Source organism: Pelobates fuscus, chromosome 13 (genome assembly GCF_036172605.1).
Source record: "Pelobates fuscus isolate aPelFus1 chromosome 13, aPelFus1.pri, whole genome shotgun sequence".
Classification (NCBI taxonomy): Eukaryota; Metazoa; Chordata; class Amphibia; order Anura; family Pelobatidae; genus Pelobates; species Pelobates fuscus.
Window position 1 is genome coordinate 61006158 of NC_086329.1, and position 20122 is coordinate 61026279.

Sequence of the window (20122 nt, forward strand, 5' to 3'; positions counted from 1 at the left end):
GTGCAACATCACGTCACGTCATTCTGTCTGTGGCTCATGGAAAACAAACAAACAAACTTCTTCCCGCAGACCCAAAGAAAGCTGTCAAGACCACAACTCATGCAGGGCATACTTTGAAAAAAAAATCAAAAATGCTTTAAACCCTCTAAGCTCAAAGGAACAGTCTTCAAAATACCTGGAATAGATCCAGTATTTAATTTAATTATGGTTGTCAGTTAGAATATCTAAAATCTTTTCAATATCGGAATAGACCCCTATAACTTTTACTATTGTTACTATTGATATTTGAAGCGCCTCCATCACACAGACTTTTGTATATATTTCTAGGCTCCTCCAGGAGCTCGTGGGAAACTCATATGAAAAGGGGAGTTTGTCACAGGAGCATCCAGAAAACGTGTAAGAATCTAGTTCTAGAAAACACATCAGTAAAGAAGGGCTTGCAATTGAGCCAATCAACTCTGATTTTGAATTGAGAGCCATATTTATTATAACGCCCAGAAAGGCTTTTTCCAAATTAAATATTGAGGCAGAGAAGTCCATTTTTTTATTTTTTCTATTGCATATCTGTTTGTTTCTTTGACAATTTGATTCAGTAGCTGGTCAGTAAAAAACTGACTAAAAATAAACAATATCGTTTCCACACGTGCCATTTTGGATTTCGATTCCTGGTCTGGGATCTGTAAAAAGGTGTCTTGGAAAATTAGGACCATTACTGAGGTAACTTTCCCAATATTTTTTTTTTTTTGCACATTTTCAGCAGGTAGCTCTTTATACTCAAATATTGTGTTTTCATCCACAACGTTTTCATTTTCATCGCCAAATTTTTAATTTTCTGTGTCACTTGAATCCAAATTACTTGAATTACTTGATTTACTGGGGTTATAATCATCTTCATCACTAAAATTAAATTCAGAATCGCTCTGCACTAATATTCTGTTGAATTCTTTGTCAGAATTAAACGTTCAGCGCACCATTTTTTGTAAATTGAACAATAGCGACATCTAGCGGTGACTAGGAAATCAGAATATGTGACGTTAGACTGCAACCGGTAAAATATTTTGTCTGATATACTCCTACATAGAACCGCAAATCGTTAAAATATGTGTAAGCTTCCCCTACAGTGTTTCAGCTAAGATCTTTTCATTGTTGCTGCTCTTAGATGCAGCCCCGAAAGAGTTAAAACAGTGTGAGCTAGGGATGAGAATGATTGTAAGCAATTTATAAGTCAACACAAATAACTTTAAAGGAACCCTTTCATATGTGCAAATTGACAGATAACACTACAGTCAGTCATAATATTAGAGGATGAGTGGAGTCAATATATATTGCAGGTATTAGTTTATTTGCAGTTTAAGAATTAAAGATATTAACAATTCAAAAAGTCGAACAGTTTTCTTTCAACCATGGACCTACTGGATTATAGCTTTAGGGTAAATACAGAAATTTTCACCGTGAATCAACTTTGGGCACTGTTAAATTTTGGCATTAGTAAACTCTACAATTATATATAATTTCATAAAGTATTTAAATGAAAATAAAATTATTTTATAACCGCAGTACAAGATCATGTTCTGCTTTCGTAAAAATTTAAACAGTGATTTAGAAAAACTTTCACCATAAGCCCGAAGTGAGAATTTTGGAAATTGTTAACTCTGACACTGTTAAGAGATATCATAATACTGAAATCCTCATTCACAGATAAAAGAAAACAACTTTTCTTTTAATACTTAACACAAAAATGATTAATACATTTTTTGATGATTAACATATCCAGATCTATTTGCCTTACCTGGAATGTTTAGAAAATGTTTCAAAGTCCAAATTCCAGAACATTTTCTGTGCCGGCAGGGTAGCAATGTGATTTTCTGTTCAACCAATAGTTTTGAGAATGTATAACAGGTAACACTTTCTGAAATACTGAAACCTTTAAGACTAATAACTCCTATGCATTAACAACTAAGAAAACATTTGCACAATTTTGTGTAATTTAGAAATGTGTTTTTCAGGCTTTGATGACCATTGTGTTTGCTTTTGTAGAGGGTAAAGTTAAATTGGTGCAATTTTTTTTTTCTTTACAAAAAGTGGTACATTTTAACATATTAGATATACAACTTTAAAAAAACAACAACAAAAAAAACATTATTAGAAATGTATTACAAGCGTAACATTTGTGACCAAACCATACAAACGTTAGCAGTAGACTACGTTGAGTACATAACACAGCTGCTTAAATTGTTCAAACTACACAGAGATAATCTAAGCTACTGCATCTCTAACATACATATTAGTAAGATCTACAAATAGCATGGACATTGTGAATAACAAAATGAGATCTTCAGAAGCTGTAAAAGGTATAATTTCTCCCTTAAGGCTGGGCCTTAGATTCAGGGTCTTTGTCATAGATGTAGCTTCCCACGCATCCTGTGTTCACACCTAGAATAGACCAAAAAATTGAAAACAAATGTAACCAGGAGTTCAAAGAATTGCATTCTAATCCAGCCATGTATCTCTATATCCACATCCTTGTACAGACAGAGCATACTCATAGAGCTGTCCATCTACTTGTTGATGCATTGCAATCTATTTACCAAACAAAAAAGAAATAAGGTGTGCTTAGGCGCTAGTATATATAATAGCACAATATAAAGGGGGACAAAACTTTTTTTAGATACATAAATGAGAAAAGAAAAGTAAAACAAGGATTAGTTAGATTAAAAACAAAAGAAGGAAGGTATGTAGATGAGGATAAAGGTCTAGCTGACTGCCTCAATGAATATTTTTGTTCGGTATTTACAGCTGAAAATGAAGGAAAGGGACCTCTGTTAAAAAAAAGGATAAATGAGTCATTTATTACACGTGAGTTTACAGAAGAAGAGGTTCTATTTCAACTGTCAAAAGTAAAGACAAATAAGTCAATGGGACCTGATGGAATACACCCAAAGCTATTAAAAGAGCTTAGTGGTGTACTAGCAAAACCATTAACAGATTTATTTAACCAATCATTATTAACAGGAGTAGTCCCAGAAGATTGGAAGTTAGCGAATGTTGTGCCCATTCACAAGAAAGGTAATAGGGAGGAGTCGGGCAACTATAGGCCAGTAAGCCTTACTTCAGTAGTGGGGAAAGTGATGGAAACCATGTTAAAGGATAGGATTGTTGAACATCTAAAAACACATGGATTTCAAGATCAGAGACAACATGGGTTTACTTCAGGGAGATCATGCCAAACTAATCTTATTGATTTTTTTGATTGGGTAACTAAAAATATAGATCAGGGTGGTGCAGTAGACATTGCTTACCTAGATTTCAGTAAGGCTTTTGACACTGTTGCACATAGAAGGCTTATCAATAAACTGCAATCTTTGAGTTTGGATTCCAATATTGTTGAATGGGTAAGGCAGTGGCTGAGTGACAGGCAACAGAGGGTTGTAGTCAATGGAGTATATTCGAAGCTTGGGCTTGTCACCAGTGGGGTACCTCAGGGATCTGTACTTGGACCCATTCTCTTTAATATTTTTATTAGTGATATTGCAGAAGGTCTTGATGGTAAGGTGTGTCTTTTTGCGGATGATACTAAGATATGTAACAGGGTTGATGTTCCAGGAGGGATAAGCCAAATGGCAAATGATTTAGGTAAACTAGAAAAATGGTCAGAGTTGTGGCAACTGACATTTAATGTGGATAAGTGCAAGATAATGCATCTTGGACGTAAAAACCCAAGGGCAGAGTACATAATATTTGATAGAGTCCTAACCTCAACATCTGAGGAAAGGGATTTAGGGGTGATTATTTCTGAGGACTTAAAGGTAGGCAGACAATGTAATAGAGCAGCAGGAAATGCTAGCAGAATGCTTGGTTGTATAGGGAGAGGTATTAGCAGTAGAAAGAGGGAAGTGCTCATGCCATTGTACAGAACACTGGTGAGACCTCACTTGGAGTACTGTACACAGTACTGGAGACCATATCTTCAGAAGGATATTGATACCTTAGAGAGAGTTCAAAGAAGGGCTACTAAACTGGTTCATGGATTGCAGGATAAAACTTACCAGGAAAGGTTAAAGGATCTTAACATGTATAGCTTGGAGGAAAGACGAGACAGGGGGGATATGATAGAAACATTTAAATACATAAAGGGAATCAACACAGTAAAGGAGGAGACTATATTTAAAAGAAGAAAAACTACCACAACCAGAGGACATAGTCTAAAATTAGAGGGACAAAGGTTTAAAAATAATATCAGGGGGGGCGGAGTTAGCTGTCGACCTGAATGGCCGCAGATCCCACGAGCTCCGTGAGAGATATCCGAACAAAGCTACAAACACGGGCAAAACACCCGCAAAACCAACGGAAAATACTTACCCACCTCGGGGAAACTGAAATGGGCCGGAAAAACAAAAAACCCAGATCAGACAAGGGCTTGCCAGCCCGGGACATCGGAGAATTGTTCCGTAACTCCCAGAGGGCCGCATGGGACAGCATGGCGCACCTCGATGGGGGCTCCTCGTGTTCATCGGAAAACCTACTGGACACAAGTGAGGGAACCATACCCGGTATACAGACGGGATCCCGGCTACCTCCGACAGAAGACAGCGACCCTGTCACGGCATCACTACTAAAGAAAATGCTGACAGAGCTCCGTGCTAACTTAGCCAGCGACATGGCCCACTTCCAGAAAGCGGTGGAGGGCGCACAGGGAAAAATCGCGGACCTGGAGGCCTCCCACAGCAAACAAGACACCAAGCTCTCCGGTGTGGAGAAGCAGCTAAAGGAACTCCAGCAGCAGCAGAAGGCAACTGCGGAAAGGGTGGATGCCCTGGAAGATCAGCGGAGGAGGCACAATCTTAAGGTTCGGGGAGTGCCTGAGGCGGTGAGCCAAACGGATTTACCTCACTTTCTACGACGATTTCTTGCCGCCAACCTACCGCCTAAACAGGCCAGGGCGGTGAAATTAGATGGGATATTCCGCATCCCTAAACCTGCGACCGCGCCACAGATATCCACGCCGGATGTTATTGTCCGATTTCAGTCTATACAAGACCGAGCCTCACTTCTGTCGGCTGTTAAAGGCCAAAATGCGCTGCAGTTTGAGGGAGCTACCTTGCAACTGTTCCCAGACCTGACCAAAAACACCTTGGCCTGGCGCCGATCTCTGCGCCCCCTCCTTCAGCTCATGCGAGCAAAAGACATTCCCTATCGCTGGGGCCCACCAAGATCCCTGACCCTTACCGTCCAGGGAGAAACTCGACGCATAAGCACTCCGCTGGAATTGGAAGACGTCCTCCACAAGATAGGCCTACTCACCCAGACCACATCGACCACAGCGTCCGTGTCTCGACTAAACCCAGTGGGAATAAAAGAATTTACTCCCAGATCCGCACATGCTCCATCAACGTCCGAGGAAGGGACCTGAACACAGGAACAGGACTTGGAGTTGCCAGTCAAGAACCTATGCCACAGAGACTTAACCTCTCCTAAAACCAGTTGATTTAAATTTTATTTGAAGTTACTTTAGAATGTTTCTGTTACAACTCTCTCACGTACAACAGTAGTTATTTTCGACTCATATGACACTGCCTAGCTCACAACACCTTATGCGACAGGGCCACAAGCCTCCCTCGCCTCTATACTGCTTGCACCAAACACACAGAGAGGGAAGGCCTTGTGGAGCCTCATAGTTCCGCCCAGAGTATAGCTATCTTACTACTACGTCTTCTCCCCCCCCCCCCGATATTGCATGACAGCGCCTACCTACACTTCGGAACTAACTCAAGAGGGGGTACACACACCGACATCACTACAGCTTGGGTAAACACAAGATTTTACCTTTCACAAGGTGTACTTAACAGTCGCTTAGTACTCATTCGCTCCTTTTATATATTTCGTTAAAGAGGCAGAACACATGGGACATAGGCACACAGTGCACAGCGTTTCTATCTAATCAGGAAGGCTCCCCGTGAGCATTTCACCCACCTATCCTAGCGCTGCTGACTCCATGCCTCAATCACGTGTTGTGCCAACGTTGCTCAGCTTAAACTTATATTAACAAAAAAAAAGTGCAAGTTCCTATGCCGCTGTTTATCATGTATGTCTGCATGTACGCTGTTGTGGCGCAGTTCCAAATGATGTAACACCCTGCACGATAAAAATAAACAATTTAAAAAAAAAAAAAATAATATCAGGAAGTATTACTTTACTGAGAGGGTAGTGGATGCATGGAATAGCCTTCCAGCTGAAGTGGTAGAGGTTAACACAGTAAAGGAGTTTAAGCATGCGTGGGATAGGCATAAGGCTATCCTAACTATAAGATAATGCCAGGGACTAATGAAAGTATTTAGAAAACTGGGCAGACTAGATGGGCCGAATGGTTCTTATCTGCCGTCACATTCTATGTTTCTATGTTTCTATCCCCAGTGCCACTGACCACCTACTTTTGCAAAAATAAAAAGTATAACAATAAAACACACAAGGTGGGGAGTGCACATATAATTTGAGCAATACATACTTCTATATAGATCTTCTCACTAGGAGATGGTTAGTTCAGATCGCCATTGAAAACAGATGCTTGCATAGTATAATACCGCCTATAAAATATATAAATGGCAAGATTTTTTCCATAGAACTACTCACATTTACCAGAGCCACTTATAGTGTCACATGCTGTTCTGCGGAGATGTCTGGCCTTGGTTTTTGGTATCCAGTACTCTTTTTACAATTCTTGTTTAGTTTTTCTGGTTTTCTATTCTGTGTCTAGTTTTCTTTATGCTGGGTTTTCTGGGTTCATTCCTCATGGATTCCTTTAAATGTTTGTTTTATGTTGCCACACCCGTTCCTTTGCCATTAATCCATTTTCAGTTGGTTCCTGCAGACAGTGGTTTCATGCATATGGTTATCCGAGAGTGTGTTCCTGATCTTGAATTTCTGGTATTTGACTTTGGCTTTGTTTTGACTTCCCTGATATCTGGTATCCTTGACTTTTGGCTTTCCCTCATCTTTATGTCTGATTCTGTTTCCCTGACCTCGGCAAGTATTTTGACTATTCTTGGAGACGTTAAGTCCAGCCATTCTTAGGTTCGGTTATACGTTATCATTAGTCCTAGGTGTGATACAGTACTTCGTGCTGGATCAACTTGTAATCCTTACATTACGACATGGCCATAGATCCTGCAGAATTGTGTCAGCACATAGCAGCTTGTGAGAGAAAGAGGAGAATGATCACCGAAAGGATCAATTTGCCCAGGCTTTTAGCACGCTCCTTACTAGAATGTGAGACACAGAGCAGCTGAAGAGGGAACATAGAGTGCGCTGGGTCCCCGTGTGCAGGTAGCAGGGCAGGTCCTGCAGGACTACTAGAGGGAACTGCGTTCCTACTTTGGAAAAAGGGCAGGAATGCCGTTCCCATGCGTTTCTGCAGGACTCGAGCACTGCAGAAGTTATGTTACACCTTGGTCTGAGCCTGGATATTAGATATGGTATGGACAATCCTCTGACCTAAACTACAACAAATGGAGATGATGAAGTAGGACAATTTAGATGATGTTATGTAATTTCCATCATCTACCGGATTCATTGTGATGTAGATGATGGTGATACAAACTACAACAATAGGACGTTCAGCGCTCTACAAACACACAGTATAAGTGCACAGTGTTTTAAAAGTGCAGTAAACTAAAAGTGCAGTACATACACTTAAAAATAGATTTATCCACAGAGATACCTATAAGACATAAAGGCTCACATAAGTCAATATAATCTGTCTGATATTCACATTGTGTTAATATACAAGTAGCATCCTACTAACATGTAAATGAGCCTGTAAATAAAACTGGCTCAGGTAAATAAGCATAGGTAGGATGGAAGGGATATTCATCAGCTCCTGTGTTCTCCCCCAGTGCTCATATATAGTATGGAATGATAAACAGGGGTTAAAAGTAGTATTCAGGGGCGGAGCATAGCATTCAAATGGAATGGGCGCAACAGACTAAAGCTCCAGCAAAGGAGAACAAAAGACGAGATAAAACAATACTCTAAATATACCACCGAAGGCGCAAACCATCCACCTCGATACACCCGGAGGGGAGCTACAACTAGATGCCTTTTTTATTCCCACAATCCGGCAGGAAAAGCCAACGGAGGACTGGGGCAGACCCCGAGCATCGCAACACACGGGAAATACCGGAGTGGCCAGAGACATACCTATACTCCCCTCCATACCAGACCTCGCACCTTCCACGGGCCACCGAAGCCATGGGCAGAAAAACCCAAAAGACACCACTAAGCACCAACAAGGACACTCAGGATATAGGCCCGAGGATATAGACCCGAGCGACCATGAGGGACCTGAAGAGAGGCCCATAGACACCATACATACCAAACCGCACACGGCGGAGCAGGCACCGGAACCCAACCTAACCCCAGCCACAAAACAGGACATAGCAGACCTGTTACACGAAATGAGGCAGCTGCATGCCGCAGACTTGGATCTCCTTAAGACCGAAATCACGGCAGTTATGGCACGCACACAGGCCTCCGAAGAAGACATCCTGGATCTAAGACAGGAGGTACAAGGCCTGAAAGAAGCCCTACACCAACTACAAACTTCCCAGACTACGCTTCTAACTAGAGCGGACCAGGCGGAAGACCGCCACAGGCGGGTAAATATTAAGATAAGGGGCATTCCCGACTCTGTAGACCTAACGTAACTACCCCATCATGCGGCTAACCACTACCATCATGCCACACACAAGCAAAGAAGCTCACTTTTGAAGGTGTCTTCCGTATCCCAAAGCCGTGGCAAGTACCACCAGGAGCCCCGCAGGGTGATATAGTTCGATGCCACTTGACTACTGATAAGATCCAAGTGATGACCGCGGTCCGAGGCAAAACTCGCTCAACTTTAAACCGCACAACTAACCTTCTACCAAGACATCACCCACACCACAATATGGCGCCGATTGATGGGCCCTGCGACTAGCCAATGTGGGCATTGAATACCGATGGGCACTGCCGCGCACTCTGCTAGTCACCAAAGACGGGAGCACTAAGAGACTGTCCACGCTGAAAGACGCAACCGTTTACTTACAAGCGCGACGGACACGGACACAGCAACTACCTCAAGCTCACACGCCTGGGACCAGGAAAGATCGGTGCCCTTTACCCCAAGAGGTAACGAACACCCAGCGGCCCCAACCTGAAAGAACTATGTTAACCAATATGAAGATGTACCACAACGGTTGAGTGAGGACTTTAAGTTATAAGCATATCGCTTACAAGTTATCGATTTGTCTGTTTTGTTTTGATTCAATCTGCCTTATTATGTGTTAGCTTGGCTCAATTCTTGACCCACAAAGTTATAATATTTTCTGCTCCACGACATATATAGATCAAATGCATGCCTGCACACTCTCAGGCTCCACACACAAGGGCACTGGAGCAACTCCAGAGACGCACTCCATTCACCCTCACGGTACCCCGACAGGAGATGGGACCCCAAAGTAGGCAACCCCCCACACACTAGACACCTCCAGCCGAGTATACCCTCAAACGAATTACACAGACGCAGACACATGATTCCTACCCTAACAGCAGACACATAAATCCTTTACTATGCTAAAGTAAAGAGGACAAACAGCCCGGCCGGGCGCACGACACATAGACAGTACACACATGCCACCACTTAGCATCTGATCAAACAACCAGTTTCACCCCATAAATATAAAATGCGTGCTAGGAATATTACCACTGTATAAAGTATCTGCAAATGTCAATATATCTCAATGCTTATACGGAATGTAAAGGTTTCACCTTTTGTCAAAAGCAGCACGTGAAAAATAAAGAATTTAAAAAAAAATAAAGTAGTATTCAAACATTTATTCCAAGCATAAATAACATTCCTTACATATAGAGACACAGCAAGCTGTACACAAGAAAAATTCTTAGTATAGTCACAACGCGTTTCGTCAGGATGCCTTCATTTACATGTGAGTAGGATGCTACTTGTATATTAACACAGTGTGAATATCAGACAGACTACATTGCCCTATGTGAGCCTTTATGTCTTATAGGTATCTCTGTGGATAAATCCATTTTCAAGTGTATGTACTTCTTGTTTACTGCACTTTTAAAACACTGTGCACTTATACTGTGTGTTTGTAGAGCGCTGAAACTCCTATTGTTGTAGTTTTTGTCTGTACTTTGTGGCATTTAGTGATTGATTCCACGGTTCTTAACCTTATTACTAGCGCCACTTTTTATCACTTTTTTCTCTTTTTAGATGGTGGTGATGTATTACAGTTGCAGACTCAGGAGTGCAGAATTCATATATACAGTGCAGAACCAGAACAACCATCTCACCTAGCCTCTCATTAAGAATTCATATATTGTGTTCACTGTAACTTCAGCACAGAACTGCAATCCCTAGCTATAGAGGTGGTATTTAAAACAGAACCCTGGAATGGATTGGAGCTCTAATTGTGAAATGTTTCAGGATTCATACACGTTTTTGCGATAAAATGTATATGGAAATATTCACATGGTCTCAAGAGAGCAATAGAGAAGACTAAAACACAAGGAAGATACCAGATAAGAGTTCCTCCCTCATAATCATCCCCGCAATGAAGTCAAAACAACTGGGTCAAAACTATATGGATTAATATAGCTAAAGCAAATAATGCAGGGAAAGGTAGAACTGCAGAAGTTGTCTGATGAGTCTTTGAGGAGTTAATAATACCAGCAGGGTTGACTAGATGAATAGACCCAATAGTCAGAATCATAAAGAACGATCCTTTAAATGAATGGCTTTACTATGTCACAAATTAATTCAACCATACTGCAGTAGCATGTAAATGCTGTAGGTTTACAGAAAAACATGAAGCAGAATGAGGTCACACAGCTGGAAGACAAATATACACATAAGGAGATATGTATTACTCAGATAGAAGCATTGATTAAAGGGGAAGGGTCACTTCCCAGAATTAATATCATAATATTAATTTGATTATCACCGATATTTAACAAATAATATATTTTTGAGGTCTGAAAAATAAAATGTAAAAATACACACATCGATTCTGGAACTGAATCTCTGCATGTTATATCCCCTTGTATCAGGGATCCAGAAATAGTTCATAATGTTCACTAGCTGTGCCCTGAATGAACTGGAGTTTGATGACAATAGCTGTTTTTTCAGTATTTAAAAGAAAACCGTGTATAATATGAAAAAAAAAAGGTTATCACAACGTATATACCGGTAAGTGATTTTCCCAATTGTGTTCTGTTATGCAGTTTCCAGTGAAGTTGCATTTCCATGGTCAAGATGTTTTTTTTTTAAGTTAAAAATATACTTGAGGCTATCATGTTCAACTTTTCCATCTTTACTTTTTCTGCCGTTCAACTTGAAGTGATTTCAAATTTTTGTTTTCTTCAGACGCAACCAAGAAATTTAAAACCTCTCATTCTCACAAAATCATAGCCGGAAAAATTGATGTTTCAGCGGGCTTCTATCTTTCCACACTTTCTGCTTATACCACGTGTGAATTATGAGAGATGCCTTTTTGATTACTACAGCCTGTTTTGGGACAAGCTAGTAATCAGATCTGATATGGTTGTCATTTAGTCATCCTATACGGTTGTATGTGAAACCACGCATACTACATTAAAAGGACACTATAGTTATCAGCACAACTACAGCTTTTTGCATTTGTTCTGGTGAGTAGAATTATTCCCTTAAGGCTTTTTGCTGTAAACACTGTATTTTCAGAAAAAATTCAGTGTTTACATTGCAGCCTAGTGATAACTCCACTGGCCACTCCTCAGATGGCTGCTAGAGTTGCTTCCTGGGGCAGTGCTGCACAGTGAGCAGCACTGCCATTCAGTGTCTCCACCCTCTGCATGCAGACACTGAGCTTTCCTCATAGAGATTCATTAATGCAATTAATCTCTATGATGAGATGCTGCTTGGCCAGGGCTATGTTTGACTTGTAAAAAGAATATATATATATATATATATATATATATATATATATATATATATATTCCTATATCACCACTTAGTGAATAGTGTATACAAGTGAAAAATGTAATTATCTTAATATTCAAATAGAACAGCCTCCCAGGTCATTACCCAGAATGAATGACCTTTACACAGCAAAATATAGAACAACCAGAAACATTTGGGATACGGCTGAGAAACCTAAAATTAAAAAACATAAATATACATAGTGCAAATCAGTATCAAATAGTGAGTTAATGTTCATGAAATGCACTCACAAGATTAGACGAGAAATAGCGCTCTAGGGTGCCTGCCCTGGTAGTATTGGGGGGGGCTATTATCTTCCTCCAAAAGAATGGATGGAAAACAGGACTCCCAGGATGGTGAAAAAAATATAAAACAGCTTTATTAAGGATGAATCTTCACCCAGCAACAAAAAGAAAATCTAAACTTAAAATGAGGTCCTACGCGTTTCGTTCACAGTATAGAACTTTCTCAGGGACCAAAATTAAAAGTTTAAAAATTAAGTTGATTGGTGGCGACCTGGGCATCCTCCTGGATTCCTTCCTTCACTGGTGTAGTGGTTAATCACATCCAGCTGACTTTTTCTTACTTTGATTGCAATCGAAATTCCCGCGTCCAGTGTCAGCCAAAAACCGGAACCGGAAGTGAACGCACACTTCCGCGTTCCATTCAGTCGTGCGTTCCAGCAAGGGAGGCCAAGATGTATATTAACAGAGCCCGCTGGTGGTCGCCAGGGGAACAGTCCCAAATAGTGAATGTTGGAGATAATCATATATCTATAGAGCCAAAACACAATAGTATCGGCAGCAACATGGTGGAGTATAGCTATAGAGCATAAGTTGATCACTTTTACCATTTTGGAATCCCCAATAGGTATTTAATCCAAATCTAATCTCGAAGAAACAATTATAATCACAAAGTAACAATTGTTTTTTGTGATTATAATTGTTTCTTCGAGATTAGATTTGAATTAAATACCTATTGGGATTCCAATACAATCATCAGTACCTTACTTCTCAACAGAAACAATAATTTCCAAGAGACAGAAAATATATTTAGAAGATTTTAATCTTGGTGCTAAACTACAAAGATCTATCTAGTTCAGTTCATAGGATAGCACTTTTTTATTTTCTTCAAGATGTTATCTCTGTAACGGATCGCTTGGCACCCCGACTGGGTACCTCCGTTATTGGATGCTCGAAGTGCTTCCAGAGGGCTCCAAGCGCTCCGCCAGACACCACAACCACCGCAGACCCCACGAACCGCCATAGCTTGGTTGGGGTCTTGCCGTCTTTTACCCACCCTGGACCTACGACAAGGCTCCAGGCTCCAGTGGGTGAACCTCTCATCCAAGAGAGTGAAGCAGGAACAAGCTCTTAAAAGAGCTTAGAAGTGATTATTCAAGGGAGCATGCAGAGCATAGCAATCCCTTGTAGTGATATAGCAATTCCCCCCAATAAGAGACAAGACTCTAGATTGAGGCTGAAGAAGAACTGAAGCTTTTAATGCACATTTTGTGCACACAGTACCGCCCACAGGGTTTTGTAAAACAACCAATAAAATACGTACATTACAGTAAAGCACTCCCAGCAATTACACACAAACACTCCCCTCTGCCGGTGATATAATTACTGAACACAATGGGCTAACGTAATTATCACAGGCAGGAAAATACACAGTTTTACACAATATTCATAACTTTAAAAGTATATGTAAAGGATCCTGCGATCCGTGCAGCGCTGATCCTTGTTGCGTCTCCCGAAATCCAAGCTGAAAAGAGTGAAGTAGTGATTATAGCTCCCAATTCCCCAAACATGAGTCGAGACTTCATGAAGGGGTAAAACGAATGTGTTTATTGATTGCCAAACTCAGCCCTTTTATGATGGTCTTCCAGCAAGGACACTCCCACATGGGACCTTGTGGAAGACTGAAACAGAATATACAGAACCAATCACTGTACTTTACAAATATTACACACACCAACAGGAAGAGTGTAACCCCTCCTCTCTATCCTGGAGATAATTAACTTACCCCTCCTCTCTATCCTGGAGATAATTAATTTAAGTGGTTGATGAGAACCTAATTATCTCCGGGCAGAGAGAAACATGTGCTTTTTACCTTTTAACAAAACTGTATTAAAATCAATAACTCATGTTTCGCTGAACGAAGTCCCCATGTTCCACACATCCCCAGATAGCTTGGATCTGAGCGCATATTATAGGCGAATAGCGCTCAGATCCCACGAACACAGTTCTCAATAACGTCGAGTAAAGTTTAAGTTCACCAGCTGTCCGTGCAAATGTACCCGAAAAGAGTTCCATAACTTAACGGGCCAGCATCCCAGAGTAAGAGGCTAGCAATCCGGCTCCTCCAAGAGACAGGGGAGCAGGGCAGTTTGTCACATGCAAACCCAGTGACAAAAGCCATTTTGTCACAATATACATCACATTCACATAATTTACATTTTCAGAATCCGCATACTCCAAATACAAACATACTCAAAAATCAGGCAATTCCTTCCATTGGTTTAAAAGTTAGGTCGAAGTCCTTTGTGACCAACTGAAGCATGGCTTTCCAGCCCAAACCTGTTCCACTATCCTGGAGATAATTGGCTTAAAAGGGTGTGGTAAGCCAACTATCTCCAGGTACAGAAAATATCTCCATTCACAACAACAGCAAAAATACACAAAAATACATAATTCCTATCATACTGAACAGAACCTCCACATTCAACCTATCCCCAGATGGCTTGGATCTGAGCGCTCAATATATCCAAACAGCACTCAGATGCCACAAACACAGTCAAATCGCCATGGGGTTTAGGTTTAGCATGGTCTGATGAGAGGGGCCATAGTCATGAGGAAGGAGGCTGGCAATTAGGATTCTCCATAAGCCAAGGACACAGGGCAATTTGTGACATAAAATCCCAGTTACAAACGGCAGTTTGTAACAATCTCCTAGGGCAGGCATAGGCAACCTCATGCACTGCAGATGTTTTGGACTACACCTCCCATGATGCTTTGCCAGCATTATGGGTGTAAGAGCATTATGGGGGATGTAGTCCACAACATCTGGAGTGCCGAAGGTTGCCTACCCCTTTCCTAGAGTCTCAGAAGAGCAATGTTGAAACTTCTCTCAGTAGTTTACCTTGACTACAAGTTATTGTATTAATTTGAGGGAGAGAGGGGGCAGTGTATTAATTTGGGGGATGGAAGGGGCAATGTATTAATTTGAGGGAGGGAGCCAGTGTATTAAATTGGGAGAGGGAGTGTGGCAGTGTATTAGAGTGGGGAGGAGGGGGGCAATTTGTTAAATTGGGGGAGGGAGTGGGCAGTATATTCATTTGAGCGAGGGGTATTAATTTAGGGGAGGGGGCCAGTGAATTAAATTGGGGAGGGGGGCAGTGTATTAATTTGAGGGAGAGGGCAGTATTAATTTGGGGGGAGGAAGGAGGCAGTGTATTAGAGTGGTAATAGGGGGCAGTGTGTTAAATTGGGAGGAGGGTAGTGTATTAAATTGGTGGAGGGAGGGACAGTGTATTAAATTGGATGGAGGTAGGGTAGTGTATTAACTTAGAGTTGTGGGAATGGGGCAGTGTATTCAATTACAGTGGAGTAAGTAGGGGCAGTGTATTAGATTAAGAGGCAGTGTATTACAGTGGAGGGAGGGGGCAGTGTATTGGATTTAGGGGCAATGTTTTGGATCTGTGGGCAGTGTATTAGAATGGGGGGAGGAGGTAGTGTATTAGATTGGATCTGCATAGAAAAGCTGAACGCTCCCCATGGAGATGCTGATTGGCCGCGCAGCACAATAGCCTCCCAATGCTTTCCTCCAAGTTTGATGATCTCAGACAAAGTGAAGAACATACTAACAGGACTTAAAAATCAACAAGATAACATAAAGATAACGTAATTTGTTTTGTACATACATTCACCATTTCAGTCCGATTACCAAACTTTTTTTAATATGTCAAGGTAGTTGGACTGAAACATTGGTTATATGCAAATGCATGTCTCCTTAATATAAATTCGCTCTTTGAAGCGTGAAAACGTCCAGAGTCAGTTAGGCAACTTATTTTATACTGTACTTTTCTAAATGAACTACATTTCTATGAAAACTGAAGTTTGTTTTTTTTGCGGCTCACAAACTTAAACCTTGTTTATTTGGCCAGTGTTAGCCTTTGAGTTTGACATGCTTGCTCTACATTTATTTTTATTTATTCCAGAAGCAGGGTAACCTTTTAATGGTACAAATCTATTTAGACATGCACAACCAACTCTCCCTCGTCTGAAAATTTAATCTCAATAGCTTTGCATATAATTGTTTACCTTAATTTGATGCATACATTTTTTCTTTACATTTTTGTGCACTTTTGGATTTTATATTTAAAAAAAAAACAACTACAACAACTCTCCTTGGCACATTTCTTAGAAGTGCTTGGAGAAAATAGAAGCTAGATCTTAAATTTGTGTACTTTTTAACTGGTATACATGTGTCAAATAAATAAACCAATGCACACCGATGTACTTTACAAATTCATCATCTGGCCTCTTGGGCCCCCACTCCTTTTCCTTTTCTTTAGGTATTCATTTATGTTCTGCTGACTTTTCTGTCCTGCTATACTTTTGTTTTTAGGGGGGATGGAGAAGTATTCCATATGTTCCCCAGATTTCTGACTCATCACTCTAGTAGTGCAAAAAAAACACAACAAAAATAAAATAATAAATAATAACAAAATAATTGAAAATGTACCTACTTAATGGAAACTTGCCAACTTAAATTGGGAACTTGGTAAGCAAATAAGGCAAAGTGAATCGAAGTGACATAATTTTGAGACAACTGAGCCAGAGTGATGTAAATGCAGATTTTGTAGTATATACATAATTTAGAAATAGGGATAGTTTTTATCGATAAAGCAGAGTATTAATTTAGAGTTATGTTTTCCATTACTTTGATTACAGAGGGTAATGTGAAATACAAAGGTAATGAGACAGTTTAATGTGAAATTCAGAGATAATGAGACAGTATTAGCAATAATATATACCGGTAGTTCATATTGTAGATTTTAAGATAAACTAGTTGCTTAAAGGATCAATCCATTAAAAACAATATATGCAATATAATTTTTTTAATTGAAGTGTTTCTTAAGCTCTTTATATTATAGTTACAGACTCTTTTCAGCAATAAAATGGGGTAAAATAAAATACACTCACATTTTTCACAACTAAGAGTATCCTCACTCTTATACACCTCATGGGAAGCCATCATTATTGATAATTGTATCCAATCGGATGCTATTTATAGAAAAGCATTGGAACACACAAACATTGTTCAAAGCAAGTGAGGCAGGAAACTACCATTTGTCTGCCTGACAGCCATTTGGCGTTACTATGGGGATTTATAAATCTGTATTTCTCTTGAAATCTGCACCTTTTAAAAATGAGCCATCAGGATAATGCATTTTAACCCCTAAATCACTTAATAGTATAGTTTCCCTTTATTGTTTTTCATTAAAGAACCACTATAATGCCTGGAAAACATACTCGTTTTCCTGGCACTACAGGGTCTCTAGGTCCCCCCCCCCCCCACCCTCTGGGTCCCCCTCCCGCCGGGCTCTAGGGGGTGGAAGGGGTTAATCCCTTACCTTTTTCCCCTGCTGGGCTCCCTCGGCGCAGGGAGCTCTCCTCCTCCTTTTCAGCATCATCGACTGAATGCGCATGCGTGGCAATCACAGTGAGAAGCGCGGAAGCACCTCTAGCGGCTGTCAATGAGACAGCCACTAGAGGCTGGATTAACCCATAGGTAAACATAGGTGAAACTGCTATGTTTACAGCAAAAAGGGTTAAACCTAGCTGGACCTGGCACCCAGACCACTTCATTGAGCTGAAGTGGTCTGGGTGCCAATAGTGGTCCTTTAATGAATAATTAGGATCAACAAACTGATAAACTTTGATAACTGAACTTAAAGCAATCTTTTATCTACTGAAAGGATTAGATGAACAGAGCACTAGACTTTCTAAAATGCTGCTATGGATTGCAAGGACGATCTCATATTAAGAAGAAGCCCAAAAAGAACAACAAATTGAGGTAGATTTGCTAGCTGGCATTAGGACTAACTGTATAAAATTAGCTATACTAAAATCTGAAAAATGTGATCTTCATAAATAAGTCTTGCAGCTGACGTTTGAGCACAATTCAAAACCATTTTTTTTTTTTCATGGATTAAGTGCTGTGTTAACGTGATGTAAGAAAAAAACATTACTGAAGTGGTGAGTTCCTGCCACCAACAGTATAATCTCCTAACAATAAGGATTCAAGTGACCTATGACATCCTTAGGGCGAAAGGAAAGAGTGTTAATTGTCGAGGTGCTTGATAGGGGTTGAGAAAGCTCCTGGAAGAGTAGGATCTGTTAACTTTACACCTGCCAGCTGCATGCTAATGAGACAAGGAAGACTTATCTAACATTTTTAGTGAGCCACATTGACAAGTGAAATTGCCACAATAATTTAACCTGCACCTGACTCAATAAAAATGATGTTAGGGGGGCGGGGCCTGACAGCCAAGATGGACGGACGTGTTCTCTGAGGGCTCCTGCACCAAAGGGCACACAAACGCTCATTCTAACCGATCTAATGATGCCCACAGCACAAGCTACTCAGATATCGAACCGGGACCCCACACGGAGCAGAATGGTACCAATCCCGTACCGAAACGCCACGGGAATATCCGAACCGGCCTCGTGGCCTAAACCTGAGCGGGGTCTAGAGCATGGAGGAGGCAGCCGATCCACCGGCACGGAGCCCGCTCACAAACGTGAGAAAAACAAAGCCCTGCTACCTCCCCCCCCCCCCTCCGGACCGGCGGGGGTTATCCCGGTCCACACTGGGGACAACAACCCCAGTGAAACAGCGAGACCAAACTACAACCAAACGGAACCAACGAGGCCCAAACAAGATGGCGGCAACAAAGCAGCCTGAGACGAAGCGCACACTAAACAAGCCCCCCAAGAATATAACAGAGTTCTTCAACAGACTCCTTGCTCACCTCTGTACAAAGCTCCACACCCAGGGACAGGCCTTCAGACGGGCGAGGAGAGAAGCGGCGGCTTGGATACGCCCGACAACAAGACGACAGATAAGCTGGAACCAGTGAGACAGCCACTAGAGGATTTGGAGGCTGGATTAACCCTATTATAAACATAGGGGTTTCTCTGAAACTGCTATGTTTATAAAAAAAAAAAAAAGGGTTAATCCTAGAGGGACCTGGCACCCAGACCACTTCATTAAGCTGAAGTGGTCTGGGTGCCTAGAGTGGTCCTTTAATATACAAACTGCTCACTGCATGCTAACTGAACGTATAGTACCATTACTTAATCTGTCAGTACTGCACCTCTTGCAAAATCACTGCCATTGCTTCATACATGTGTTTGCCTCAACCGCTCACACATTTTGTGTCTAGCTAGACTTCACTAACTGGGCAACCCAGGCATGTTTAAATCTAAAAGTGTTGGTTTATTTTTAGTTTAAAAACGTGCTATCAGTGCCTTAAGCGCACACCTATAATCTTATAGGCTGGTCTCCAGGATACCTGCAATACACTACTGCTAGCATGTACCCAGCCTGTTTACCACAAGACACAATCTTGTAATGCACTAATGCTAACATATACTCAGCCTGTTTAACACAAGACACTAGCCTGTACTTCATTACGGTTTCTCATTTAGACTAGAATACTTAATTGAACACATCAGTTATATTAAGCTTGTTAAAAAAAAAAAAAAAAAAAGTGCAATTACTCATGCCACAGTCTAACCTGTCTACTTCTATGTACGCTGTTGTGGCGTTTGACTATGTTATGTACTCACCTGCACAATAAAAATAAAGAATTAAAAAAAAAAAAAAAAAAATGATGTTAGGGAAACCATCTACCTAGTGGCTACAACTAGCAGCCGTTGGGAACAGTTTTGACTTTAAAGGGACACTATAGTCACCAGAACAACTACAGCTTATTGAATTTGTTCTGGTGAGTAGAATCATTACCTTCAGGCTTTTTTCTGTAAACACTGTCTTTTCAGAGAAAATGCAGTGTTTACATTATAACCTAGTGATAAC

General features: G+C 40.9%; 1 protein-coding gene across 1 annotated transcript in view; it reads right to left on the minus strand.

The window, feature by feature from the left end:
• Positions 1-1315: 1315 nt before the first annotated feature.
• CRIP2 (cysteine rich protein 2) overlaps positions 1316-20122 on the minus strand; it is a 130011-nt gene continuing 111204 nt past the window's right edge. The window contains exon 8 of the mRNA XM_063439436.1: positions 1316-2433. Within this exon, the coding sequence (XP_063295506.1) occupies positions 2366-2433 (68 nt within the window). The 3' untranslated portion in view covers positions 1316-2365. The remainder of the gene's footprint in view (positions 2434-20122) is intronic.